The sequence below is a fragment of the Mesocricetus auratus genome, unplaced genomic scaffold (assembly GCF_017639785.1).
Source record: "Mesocricetus auratus isolate SY011 unplaced genomic scaffold, BCM_Maur_2.0 Super-Scaffold_100676, whole genome shotgun sequence".
Classification (NCBI taxonomy): Eukaryota; Metazoa; Chordata; class Mammalia; order Rodentia; family Cricetidae; genus Mesocricetus; species Mesocricetus auratus.
Window position 1 is genome coordinate 169364744 of NW_024429266.1, and position 14212 is coordinate 169378955.

Here is a 14212-nt window from a genome sequence, read left to right on the forward strand (position 1 = left end):
TGTACACTGTGTTTGGATTGCGTCAGGTTTTCATTCCTTTCTGTCCCGTCCAGTTGGGCAGAGTCAGTCTGCATCGTGCAGCCCTCCAGGTTGTAATGTTGGACTTGCCGGCTTGCTAACATTTCAAGTTCTCCAGTAATTCCCTTAGAATTATTAGAATAAAGTCCTAACTTGCTAGCACTACCGTATTTATTGAGCACGACTCAAACCTTGTGCTCCCTAGGAGACATTGTTTTTAAATTAATTTTTAGTGCAAAAGAAATGGGTTTCATTATGACAGTTGCATGCACAAAAGTCATACTTTGCTCATATTCTTTCCTCTCTTTTGTTCCCACCTTGGTCCTGCTGAGCTCACTCTTCCCCGGACAGTTCCCATACCTCTGCTTTTATGGTTTTTTGTTTTGTTTTTGGTGCGTATATGCTTGTGTGAAATATGTGCAGATACTGTAATTTTGTTCTTTATGGCTGAATACAACTCCCTCAAGATATTTTGGTTGTCATGGTGGGGCTGGCACATAGTTGTTAAGGCCATGGATGTTCTAAACCATTCTGTGAGGCACAGGAAAGGTTCACCTCATGAAGTGAGAATTAGTCAACTCCAGATGCCACAAAGTTATAAAGCCGTGGTTTAGGTGTCTAGTTCCACAGCAACTGGGAACTACATTTTCCTTGTGTCTTAGCCACATCTTAGCAGCCGCTCATGTTCTGCAGGGGGGCATGCCTTCTGAGACTGTGGTTTCCCTTGTCTGCCAGTCTCTGTGTGACATCAAAGCCCAGATGATTAATTCTACCTTTATTAGTATAGTTACAAGTTTCTTGAGGTCAGAGAGTCCTTCCATTGCCTTCCTGGCGTTTAGCTCCTGATCTGATGGGCAGTAAGTAAAGGTACCAAATCATGTTCAGTATCTGATAGTTTCTCACATTGTCCTCTTGAAGCTCTGGTGATGGAGTTCAGATTCAGAAGAGACCTAGCATCTTGGACAGTTTAAGTATTGTCTGTGTATTTAGTTTTGTAATGCTGATTTCTTAACTCTCACTTTCCCTGCCTTTAGATATCACACTTCAGTGGCTTATTCAACACTCAAAATCCCGAAGAAGCTGAGACATCTGACGTCTTCCAGTCCTTCTTGGCTATAATCCTAGAACTACTGTCCGTTCCTCTGAAGTACTTCCCAGAACATGGTCCTTCCTAAACCCAAGAAATTGCCTTTCTCAGAGTTTATTTCTCATGTGCACTGCTGAAGATGTATATTCCTATCCTTCATAACAAATCAGCTGGAGTTGTCATGATAAAGTCAGCACACACTAAAAGGCTTCACACACTTGTCTAGTGTGTAGAGGCCTCTTTCCTTTCTTTCTTAAAAAAAAAAAAACCCACATTTTTGACCATCTTAAATTAAGAAAATTGCATATTACCATTCTGGTCTTTCTGGGCCAGATTTTTGTATTGGTTTTCAGTAAATGTCTACCTATTTCGTTATTGAGTCCAGTAGCTTATACTGGTACTGACTTGATACAGCATGGAATTGCTAGTGCCACACACAGTATTTAGAAAAACTTCCAAGCCTGACTCATGTGGGATATGAACATGTAATGTTTATCCTATCTCACATATGCATGTGAAATGTAGACTTACAACGTAGGAATAATTGGTCTGCCAAGAGTTAGCAGAGGCACCAGGTTAGCACAGTGAGACCCTTACACTGGAGACTTCCTACCTGGTAAATTTAAACATTCTGCTTTCTGAGACTCCTCTGTCAACCAGATAGCATTTGGGAAGATGGGAAGAGTTACAGCATGCTCTTTAGTATCTGTCCAGATCATTAGTTTTTTTTCCCCTTTTAACACCGTTTTTTAAAGGGATGGGAATTGAAGATTTTTTTCAAACGTTTTCATGAATTTAGAGCATTCCAGCTAGTGTAATAAAACCCGTTAAGAATGTCTGACTTTGTGTGAACACACGTCTGTCCTTTGTCTCCAGTCACCCACCCTGTGCTTCTGCATGACACCCTTAACTCCTGACTTTTTATATCTAGTCATGAAGTTGACTTTCAGCACAAAGGATACTTACAAATTCTTATTTTATTCTTACCATTGTAAGGTTTGGCACTCTTTTCACTGGTGCCACTAGACTTCTTGATTGTGACAACTCTAGACCTGCCTGCTTAATCTAATCATGCGCAACGTCTACAGGTTGTTTGATCGGCCATGGAGAGAACCGAGGAACCAATACTGTTTATTGTTTGCTTCTATGATACAGAGCTATACAAAAACTTCGAACGATCATATTTTATAGCTTAGTGATCTCCACGTACATAAAGGGACATATTAATACTGGTTCACCTGTAAAATGTTACTCATGCCGATGTAGTGATAAAACCTTGTGCTTACATCTGCTTATGTGTTGCCTCACACTGTGTGTGACTTGTCTCTTCTGTTAAGCAGCTCTTACGTCGACAGTACATATTCTGATGTGTTGAGCACTCCAAGTGTAGTCAGCAGTAAGTTCTTTTAATGAATACTGTTTTCATTTATAGACTGCCATGGCCTTAAAAATATTCTGTACAAATAACTGCACTGTGTTGCACAGACACTACTTGTTTTCTCCATTCACATTTTTAATGAGAATCTGAGCTTTAAAATTCTCTTTTCTTTATGGAAGCATGTTGCACTCTTCCCAGAGGATGGGATGGGTGGTTTGAATGAAGGGTTATTTAAACTTGCTCATGTAGCCCAACACGAGTAATGGTCACTGCGAACCATTTCAAAGAATGTGGCAACTTGCTTGTGCCTAAAAGGAGGAACTGGAACCAGAATGTATGACTAAGTGGGGACTGCATAGGTTTTTGTTAATTGACCTATAGCTAAACCTTAATGTGTTTGTGTGTCTTTTCATTGCTTTCCAGCATTTCAGGACATCTAAAAGCTACTACCAACATTTTCCTGTGCATAACCTCTGCATGTGAAAACTAACAGTTACTGAACTTTGTAAATACGTAAATTTTTTTATTTAGGTCTGGATGCATTTTTTTGTCTGTTTACTGCTCTTCTCAGCTTTATTCAATAAACTTGCATTTTGAGGGTTGCATTGACAATTGTACCTTAAAATGTGCATCGTGATGAAAGGTACAGATCTTTGGAATGGAGTGGAAAGACAATTACCTGAAAAGGGCTCCACCGACCATGTGCTGGAAAGAAGCTATCATCTCAGCTGCAAAGGACTGGGTTAGTGGGATGAACCAGGAATAAATTTCTACAATATCCACGAACTGATACTATGATCCCCTCCTTTCTCTCTTGTTTGGAGAGGAGCTTTTATTACTAAACTGCAGTGGCACTTAGTGTATGGGCACTGAGAATTGAGCCTCACCATTGCTAGGCAGACACTCTGATGCCACCGAGCCAATACCCTCTCTGCTCTATCCCCAAATTTAGGTGGTAGGAACTAGTAAAGAATTTTATTGTCCAATTTATTTAAAAAATGTATACTGCCAGGAAGTAAACCTGGGCTCTTGCATATTCTAGGAAAGCCCTCCACCACTGAGCTACATCCCAGCTTCTAAAAGAAAAAAAAATCAAAGCCCTAATTAAGAAACTGAAATTCCAAGACATGTCTACTTCAGAGTGCATATATTTTCATGCTTAAACATGCAGGGACGGCTTAATGTGTGAAACGTACTAAATTAGAGCTGGGGTCCCTAGCAATAGATGTTAGACCTGTGTGGTAGCTTATCTAATCCCGTGACTGGAGAGGAGGGGAGCATCAATGTGTCCCACTGGACTAGCTGAGTCAGTGAGATCTGGGTCTATCTGAGAGACACTGCCTCAACGTATATGGTAGAAAATGATTGAGGAAGATACCCAGCATAAACCTTTGGGTTCCAAGTACACACATCTCCACACCCCTGAACGTGGGACTGTACACAGACATGCAAGCCATACATACACATGAAGAAATAAAAATGTTGACTTTTCTATAAAGTCCCATTTTTAGAGCAAGGTATTTGGCCCATTTTGCTAAAATGTTATCATTTGAACTGTAAAATATATTGTTGTTTTTTTTTTTAAATGAGAGCCATTGTAGAAATGGTTTTAGTTAAGTTAGGCAGACTTTCTCTGTATATACTGTCATTCTGTATTACTAATTGGGTGTGTGATTTGGCATTTCTATCACAAGGTTTTATTTTGTGAAATTGGTAGTAGCAAGTAATGTTAAGTCTGAATAGGGCTGGGGAGGACATTCAAAGTACACATTTAGCTTAGTTAAAAAAATGGAGAATTTATTAGTGTCTTTGTTTATTTTCAGACAAGGTTTTGCTTTGTAGCCCAGACTGGAGTCAAACTCAAGATCCTCCTTCCTCACCTCTTGAGTGTTGGAATGATGGGTATATGGCTAAAATAAGAGATGTCTATAAAATTTAGTCTTCGACTATGATACATAAATTGGGTGTTTTGGACCATGACTGCTTTAGTGTACTTTATTTTTGGCTGAGAAAGTGATTTCCTTTTGTATCTACAGTTGAATCAGGTTGATTTGGTAATTACAGCCTATCAGAAAGTCTGGAGGGTGGAAACTTAAATGAGGTATAGAAGGTATCAATCTGTAATAACATCCTGTTGGCAAGTGCTTTACTTTGAAAATATGCCATTGTGAGGAAACCATCATGTTCGTTGTTTAGAATATTTACGTTTTTGTGGAAAACTGAATGTCCTTCCTCTAACAGTGCACCATTGAGTCAGGAAACTTGGGAAAGAAAACAGTCATGCAAATAGTAGCTTCCTCTAAGTTTGCTGTTCCACAAGTTGGCAACCCACAGCAGGTGTTTCCTGTTAGTAAATAACCTCTGCAGATTTTTGTTTAAAATTGAGCTATTAATAAAAGTGGTGTCCTTGTCATTGATGCTTCTTCCATTTTCTTAGGGAAACAAGTCACTGACATTCTAGATAGTATGCAATGAGTAAACTCTTAATCTAAGCAATATCAGAAGTCATCCATTACGCCATTTCATTAACAAGGTCTCACTTGCAGGATAATCCATTTTAAAACAGAATTACCACACTTAGGTAATGTAGATATCCCAGCAGGAATCAGGAGGAAAGAAAGATACCCCGACCTCATTTTGCTGGGCCTTACAAGACGTGTCAGTAAAAGGAAGTGATGTGGGGAAGAGGTCTTAGTTTAACATGCTGACGTAACCTGCTTATGAAAAGAGTGTCAGATTGGCACTTTGGACAATGCTTCCTCTTTTTTGTTATTAACTAGTGGTATCCCTGGTAAGTTTCTGAAGTCCTATCTTTCCAATCTACTGAATGAGGAGGATTTCTAACCCAGCTTCTTAAGAAGGAGTGATTCTGTCAGATTAGAGATTTGGACAGTAGCTACAGCAGACACACAATGCCCACTTGCCTAGTGACTAAGTGTTTTATGTGCCATCTACTTGAAAATACAGATATCTTTACCCCCACCCAACTTAGTTTTAATATAGTGAAGGGCTAGTCATAACAATTTACAGAATGATGTAACAACTCAGATTTGAAGGAGGTGCTATTAAAACAAAGGCTCACATTTGGGAAGGCATTTATAGTTGCAGGTGATTTTACTTTGTCAACTGAGGAAATGTATGCCTATTAAGAATTTTGGGCTAAGCTTTTTAGAACTAACATATAATACTTCATAGCTACTGTAGGCTCAGCAACAATTTATTTCAGCTTTTGAGAAACCTGGAACACTTGGGAAATACTTCCTTTCAAACTAAGGGAGGGATAGAGAGCCAAGCAGACCTCTCTCAGCCTTTGCTGTTGACATGGGGCAGAGAATGCCAGTCATTATTGTATCTCCCTCCCCTTCTTCTCATCTCCAACAGTGGTCTGCCCTCAGTTGTTACACAATATATCCCACACAATGGGTTAGTTTGTTTCTGTGTTTTGTAATTTCATTTCTATTCACATTCTGCAAAGAGAGATTCAAATTCCTTTTGTTTGCCATACCATTTGCTATAGTTCACAGACAGATGAGTATTAAGGTGATTTTTCTTTGTGACAGTGTAAGTAATGAGCTGGAGGTCTGGTACACACATAATGTCACTTCTTCATGGGTAGGTGCCACATTTGGGATAGCAGTTAAAACTGGCTGAGAGAAAGAAAGTTCACGACTGCTATTTATTTTTTGGAAAGTGGAGACATGATGCTGCTCAGGCTAGTTTTAGCCTTTTGGTCTCAAAGACATCCTCCTGTCTTGGCATCCTCAGTTAATAAGTTAACTTTTTTTTTTTTTGAGATGGGGGTCTCACTATGTATCCCTGACTTTCTGATATAAAGACCAGGCTGCCTGGACCTCACAGGAATCTTCCTGCCTCTGACTCTCAAGTGCTGGGATTAAAGGCGTGAGCCTCCACAGTTGGCTGAGTAAGTTAACTTTTAATAGACAAAGACCCTTGTTTCCACAAGACTAATATTATCTTGGTCCCACCCACATAAAGGTAACTTCTGTCTGGTGGCATACCAGTTTCTCTTATTTTTTTTCCATACAAAATAGTCTCATTAGTAGGGCCAGCTGTGAGTATAGCACTGTTGCAAGTGCCTTATGTGAGTGTATGAGAGTTTGTGGTAAGTACTGTTCTTAAAATGGGGGATTTCTTTTCTTTTTTTTTTTTTTTTGCAGCTAAGGAAACAGGTGCAGAAACTAACTTAGCAAGGTTACTCAGCAAGACTGGATTCTCAGCTGTCTCTTCTTGAGAGCTGCACAGTAAAGCTGTCCTTAAAATGAAAGTGATGTCTTCTCATGCCATTCCCGTGATGCTCTTGTGAGAATGTATTTGGAAAATTCTACCACCAACTTTTTCTTAAATAATGTTTTATTAGCTAGGTGTGGTGGTTCAAACCTGTAATTGGAAGCTGAGGCAGGAGGATCGCAAATTGGAAGTAAACAAATTAGACAGTCAGATCCTAGTTCAGAACTGTTTTTAAGGATGGATTTTCTGCTTAGATACAGATGTGTCAGTTTCATCAGTTACATTCAATCTGAGAAGTTCTCGTCTAAAGGGCCAGTCACAGACACTCCACTTTCAGAGGTTTCCACAAAGATAAAAGTGGGAATACATGATAGTGTCCCCAAAACCTATTCTGACACCTGTTGTCACTTGTGCCATGAAAAGCATTTTTCGTAAGTTGGCTGGTTTTCTTTAGTTTTTAAGACTCATATTTTAAAATTAGGGCTTATTTTTTTGTAATGTGAGAACAGGTGCTGTCATCGGTGTGGCTGACAGCTGACTAGAATGAATGCAAGATAAATTTAAGCTAAAATTTGCACAAAAGTAGTTTAACAAAACATATCTTAATGTTCACATTCAGTTTATGCCAGCTCTGGGGAGGTAGAATCTAACCGTTCATGGTCAAGAGCTGGAGTAGGACTTCCGGAACTCTCCCCAGGCACCTCCCTCCCTCCTCCCCTCCCTCTCTTTCTACCCCCGCCCCCACCTTTGTAAACTGCTTGGGCCTTTGACTCTCCCAAAATAAACTCTTAACCCAAAGAACTGTGCTGTTCGCTGGCTGCTCTATTGTACTCAATGGCACTTCAGGAACTCCTTTGGCCCCAAAAGTGGAATGAGAATGTCACACGCGATTTACCTAAATCATCCCCATCACTGCCTTGATGATTGGTGACATGAACCAGTGATGTGGTTGCTTCCCCTACTTTTTAAGTTTGATAGACACACGGTGTAAACTTAGGGAAAGCAAAACTGATAGGTGCACCAAGTGTCGAGTGTTTACACGAAAGCCACAGTCCTTAAGAGATACAATACGTAACCTGCTTAATTATAGGAATTAGGGTTTAAAAAGATTATACCCCAAATCTGCCCTACATTTCCTAGGTCGCTGTTGCCTTACACTGTAGAGATGGTGGGAGGGTCAAGAAAGTGAGTTATTTAAATAGTTCTAATGAAAATGGTTTGGCGTTAGACCCACCTCCCGCCCTGTTGGGATAGGACGGGATCTCGGAGTATTTTAGAAGTATCAAGATGATTCTTCAAGTTAAGGCGTTCCAATAAAAAACCCGATGGGGTATTGTACAGTCTGAGACGTAGGGAGTCCCACTCCCACCCAAGTTAAGAAATCTTTCCTGGATATGCACAGGCATCTTCTTTGCCTAATGGCCCAGGCTCTTAACTTTCTCACCCCTTCTACCCCAGATCTGGAGTAGAGAGTCCCATCCAACCTCAGACCAATAAACATTCCAGGAGCATCATTTACCCGAGTAAGGGAGGGTCAGGGGCCGCGTCGGTGACCGCGCTTGGAGCTCCCGTGCTGCGTTCCCATTGGTTGGAAGTTCTCTCTCCCTAAGCTAAAGCGACCTAGGCTCGCCACGCAAGCCCGACCTGACTCGGATCCGCCCAGGGGGCGTGGTCCTGAGGCGGGGCGGAGCCTTGCGATACGGGTGACCTATAGAGCGGGAGGGAGTCCCGGGCCGCGCCCCTCGAGGCCGACCCCGGCGAGGCCAATCCCGGGCGGCCGGCGGTCGAACGTGGGGCCTGGCGGGTCGGGCCGGGCCGGGCCGGGCCGCGGGGCGGGGGACAATGGGCCAGTTCCTGGTGCGTCACGAGGGAGTTCCTTAAAGGGGAAGTGAGCGGGCTCCCGGGCGGACGCGCGGGGCGGCGGTCGGCTGGGGACGCGCCCGGCCCTTCAAAATAATGCCCGCGGCAGCCGCGCGACCATGCAATGGCGAGCGCTCGTCCTGGGGCTGGTGCTGCTGCGCCTTGGCCTCCATGCGGTGCTCTGGCTGGTCTTCGGGCTGGGGCCCAGCATGGGCTTCTACCAGCGCTTTCCGCTCAGCTTCGGCTTCCAGCGCTTGAGGGGCCTCGACGGCTCGGAGCCGGTGGGTCCGCCCGGAGGCCCGGCCTGGCTGCATCGGCCAAGACGCGGGACGGAGGAGCGGCTCGAGACCCCGCCGGGGCCGGAGTCGGGGTCGGGACCCGGCATGTGCGGCCCGGCGCACTGGGGCTACGCTCTGGGCGGCCGCGGCTGCGGCCCGGACGAGTACGAGCGGCGCTACAGCGGCGCCTTCCCGCCGCAGCTGCGTGCCCAGATGCGCGACCTGGCGCGGGGCATGTTCGTCTTCGGCTACGACAACTACATGGCGCACGCCTTTCCGCAGGACGAGCTCAACCCCATCTACTGCCGCGGCCGGGGGCCGGACCGCGGGGACCCGTGAGTAGCCCAAGCCCGCCGGACGCCCCGCACGTCGCCTTCCGCCCCTCCGGGTCCCCTAGGGGATATACCAGGGTCTTTAAGGTCCGCCGCAGTCCGAGGTTCCCCCTCCCCGCCGCCCGGTGTACTGCTGTCCTCTTGATTCTCCCGGACCCTCCAAACTTCAGGACTGCTGTCCCTGTCATTCTCTGTTGTAGTTGGGGAAACTGAGGGCCAGAGTCCGCAAGGGACAGTCACAGTGGCAAGACATGCCGCTGCTCCCAGGTGGACAAATTATCTAAGTGCCAGCTATAGGCTTCCTTTGGAAACCGCAGCTTCAGAACGAACCCTCCCCACTCCTGATCAGAACGCCACACCCAAGGCTTTTTAAATACAAAGATTAAGGAACCGGATCCGAAAAGGGGGGCATCCAGTAAACTGGGCGCCGGGGATAGCGAGGGGAGGTTAGCGCTTCTCATTCCTAGGGGCCGCTTCCTCGGCTGAGGAGAGCTAGTCGGGAGGGATGGATGTTGCCTGGCCCAGATTTGCTAAGGAAGGCTGATTTGACTGACACTGTCATTGCTTGGTACCATCGTAAACATTAGTGGGGTGATGGTGTTGTCAGAATGTCAGGCAGTCATCCCAGCCTGCTAGCCACGTATGGGAAGGTGGAGTTCCAGGGTTACTCGAGTGACTTCAAAGTCCAAGACAACAGAGCACCCAGCCAAGCTAGGTCCTCCTCCCTGAAGGGTGTGCACTGTCACCGACCCAGTCAGGCCTGTTGGTGACTGTGGTGTTTCCTCTCTAGATGGGAGTGGAGTTGGGTTATTCGTTGTCCTGGCACCACACACATGGGCACCCTTGGACACCTGGTGTGTGTATTTTCCTTCTCCTGGTGGGATGCAGTGGAGGATTCTTAGATTCTGAAAGAAAAGCTAACGTCTGGTGAGAAGACTCAGCCAGGAAAGACGCTTGGCACTAAGCTCAGGGCTTGAGTTTGATCCTCCAGGACCCACAAGGAGGAAGGAGAAAGAGAACTGGCGAGACTCCCCGAGCTGTCCTCTGACCTCTACACACCTCTGGGACACTCGTGCACACTCAAAACAAAACACCACTAAAAGTTTTCTTTAAAGGAAAGCTAATACTCTAAAAGGGCATAATGAGTTGCTTAAGTGTAAGTTTGTGTCTTAATTTGCAGCCTGATGAGCTAATAGCATGGGAGCATCCTACACAGAGGCACTGGGCTTTGCATGGTTCTATGGGACGGATGAACTGTTTGTCTTGCTTAGACATGTCAGCTTTTGAACATATGACCCCCCCCCTCTGTTTCCTGCTTTCTTCCAGGCATACATTTCAGCTCTCCTTTCCTATAAATGTATTTTCTCTCAGTTCCTTTGGGGGAAAACTAAATTTATTTCGAAGTAACACTACTCCTTTTTTTTGGATTATAGGGAGTGGATGAGTTGCCTCACTCATAAGAGACACAGGGGAGACTTCATATCTATGGTTATGTTTTCTTCAGTTCCATTTCCCCTCCTCTCCCCTCCCTTACCCTCCCCTCTGCCTTGTGAGAATACATTTCTTTAAATATGGGAGGGGAAACTGAAAAATCCCATTAGTTATTTTCAGTAGCTCTTTTCTGTCAGTTCCTGTCCATATGGTGACACATTTTATTTGCTTGTTTGTTTTTACATAGTTGAACTATAGTGTGTGCCTATTTTGGATTTTCTATTTTGCAAAGACAGTATTTTTATTTGTGTACCAATAGCGTTGGCAGCAATTGACATCCAGACACAAAACAAGCTTTGAAAAGCTGTATATGACCACTGTTGGGTTGCTCCTCCCTGGAGTATTTTACAGAGCATTTCTGATACAGTCCCAACTGAATCTTAAGGATGACGTGTGTCCAGGTGACAGGATTATGGTTCCCTTCCGTTAGGCCTCATTGTCTCATTTCTTTTTTTCTGGACTAGGAACTGCTGTCCTGATGACGTGGCGCTTCCTCAGAAAGTGGCTCTTCCTTAACACGATTCTTTTGACCCTTTTTTTGTTCCTCTTTCTTTCTTCTGTCTGTCAGTCTGTCTTTCTTTCATACTGAGGATGGTTCCCAGCATATCCAGAGTGTTACAGTAAAAGCTCTGGCCCCAGCTGTCCTAGTAAGCGAAGCTTGGTCACTCATCCCAAGGTGCCAAAGTGACAATTACTGGCACAGAGCAGAGCCAAGAGAATTAACACCCTAGGAAGAGGGACAAATAAAGGGGTCCAACTGTCCCCGAGTTTGGCTTCAGGACCCTGCCATGAGGTTCAAATAGAGGACGGGTTGGGACAGAGGGTGAGAGATAGACGCATTCTGGGTCAAACTGTGGTTTTGGTCACTCCAGTGTCAGCTCAGGTCCTGCAAGGTGGGCTCTTGCAGTGATACTGTGTTCTTAGTTGTCTTCACCTAAACCTAGTTCTTGGAAGGAGATAGAGTACAGCCTCCCCATCATAGATGAGTGTTCTCTTCATGGGCAGTCTAAGGTAAACACAGGTTTAAGACAATGCCTTCAGTCTTAACAAGAATGAGAGGGTATGAATCACGGCTTTTACATACTCGGTCCTGATTAGATTACCATGGCCATGTGTGGAGAAGCAGGATGACCCAAAGGAAAGGAGACACATGCAAAGGGAAGATGGGAATGGCAGCCTTTCTTCCTCTTTTGAGTTCCTCTGTGGGCTCAAGTGAGACGTCAAGTTTTGCAGCAGCAGCAGCAGCAGTTTCTAAGTGCCTGTTACACTAGGGCCTTGTGCTGCTAGGCAAGTAGTCTTCCATTGAGCTAAAGGCCTCCCGCTTCTTTTTCACTTTCTGTTTTGAGGCAGTCTTTTTCAGTTGAACAGGCTGGCTTTCAGCTTGTCCCACAGCTCAGGCAGGCCTTGAATTTGCGTTCTTGATTCAGACTCCCGAGTAGCTGGAGTCACAGGCCCTGTGTTACTGGACCTGCCTTTAACGATATTATTTATTTATTGTAATGAGCCATAAGCATGTTCTGGAACATTTAGGGTTGGGGGTGGGGACTCTTCAGCAAAATCAGGTGTGGTGGTTGGTTGAAATTGTTGGTTCCAGTGGCATCTTGAGGTGCATTGACCTTTCTAGAGGTCTGTGGTAAGTGTAGTGGTTTGCTTTGGTTATACAGTGGCAGTTTCTATGCCTTGAAATCAGGTCTCTGGGATGACAGCATTAGTAGTGTTGGGGAATGGTAGCATTTGTCGTTTGGTTGGCAAGCCTTAGTGTTTCTAACGTGGTGAAAAAGCACTGGGATTTTGTGGCCTTGAGCAGACCCTCACACTGTTCAAGGACTAGAAAGCTTAGTTTGGTTTTGTTTTGTTAGCCCCCTCTCTGTAGTGTAGATCCTCTTGTGCTTGTTACTTTTAGGAGAGTTTCAAGCCCGTGCTTTGTCATTCTGGTTCTGAACAAGTAGGAAATATTACATTTCCCAAGTAAAGTCTAACTAAAGGGCTTAAACATATTCTTTTTCTAATACCAAGAATTGAACCCAAGGCTTGCACATTCCAGATAAGTGATCTGCTAGTAAGCTACATTCCTGGCCCTTGAAGAACTAGACTTTGATTGTGAAAAGTGCTTGCCCCTCTTACAGAGGACTGAGTCTGTTCTCAACACTGCTGTAACCCGAGCCCCAGGTGATCTGGTCTCTATGTGGAATCATGTACACACATTCAAAATACAATGTTATTTTGAGGTCTTGGGACATATTTCAGTTGTAGAGTACTTGCCTAGCATGTAGGAGGGCCTTAATTCAATATTAATGCTACAAAAAGTAAAGTAACAAAAAATTGCTTTGAGACAGAGTCTACCATGCTGTACTCAAACTTAGGATTCTCCTGCCTCCGCCTGGAGTTATAACAAAGTGTACCTTTACCTCAGACTTCAAAATTCAAATAGGTTCATCATCATTATCTAATATTATTTTTAAAAAGAATGAACTTGCCATTAGACTGTTACCTAAAACAGGACAAAAACAAAATGTGAGTGCTCTCTTTCTTTTTTGACAGAGTCGCATGTAATACAGCCTGGCCTTCAGCTGACTAGGTGGCAGAGGATGACTTAGGCTTCTGATCCGTCTGCATACATACCTGGCTGTGTCATTTCTCTTTAGTCACACCCTCTTGATGCTTATCTTGATAGACCTGGGCCCCTCGTTACCATGAAGTAAACAAATCTTGAACCCTGTGAAAACAGCCACTCTCAGTACAGCTCCTGACAGCTGTTGGGTTGTAGAATCCAAATTCAAACCTTTGAGTACATTTAGATGTTTCTGTAATCCTGTGGATGGCAACTATAAATTGGGGGTTTGGGCCTGTGACTGTGCTTGACTCCACCCTGTCTCCCAAACCACATTCTTAAAACAAAAAGAAGATTCCAAGTGAACAGGTCAAATGTCGGTTCCTCACCTAGTTTGTCCCTAGTCACTCTAGTTTAAGATGACAAGATGGCCTCCTTCTGGCCTCCGGAGATGATGGCTCAGTGGTCAGGAGTGTTTGCTGTTAAGTATGAAGACTTGAATTTGAATCCCTAGCAAGCAAGTAAAAAGCAGGGTGTGATCACTCCATGTCTGTAACCCAAACACTGTGGGGTGGAGACAGGATTGCTGGGGCCTGCTGACTGCCTGGTGAGTTCCAGGTTTGCTGAGAGACCCTGTCTCAAGGCAGTAAGATGGGGGAGATGGCTGGACACCAGAAATCCTGCTCAGGCTTCTTACTGTGTGGGTAGAGAGGTAACACAACCAACTGAGCACTCAAGGACTTAGTAGTCCAGAGAGAAGCCAAGGAGACAGAACTCAGTTCTGAAACAGTTAAAATGTACACACACACACACACACACACACACACACACACACACACACACACACACGCACACACGCACACACGCACACACGCACACAGATGGCCTCCTTCAGAATTCCTGCTTTAAAAATCTTTCAGAGTCACGCACAAGTCTTCCGTGAGCTGTGGAAGGGGATTCTCCTTGGTT

General features: G+C 44.6%; 2 protein-coding genes across 2 annotated transcripts in view; both read left to right on the top strand.

Moving 5' to 3' along the window:
• Positions 1–4896, top strand: part of Arl8b (ADP ribosylation factor like GTPase 8B) — a 31171-nt gene extending 26275 nt beyond the window's left edge. Inside the window, exon 7 of the mRNA XM_005066172.4 lies at positions 1053–4896. Coding sequence (XP_005066229.1) covers positions 1053–1102 — 50 coding nt within the window. The 3' untranslated portion in view covers positions 1103–4896. The remainder of the gene's footprint in view (positions 1–1052) is intronic.
• Positions 4897–8585: 3689 nt separating this feature from the next.
• Edem1 (ER degradation enhancing alpha-mannosidase like protein 1) overlaps positions 8586–14212 on the top strand; it is a 31677-nt gene continuing 26050 nt past the window's right edge. The window contains exon 1 of the mRNA XM_005066171.4: positions 8586–9204. Coding sequence (XP_005066228.1) covers positions 8711–9204 — 494 coding nt within the window. The 5' untranslated portion in view covers positions 8586–8710. The remainder of the gene's footprint in view (positions 9205–14212) is intronic.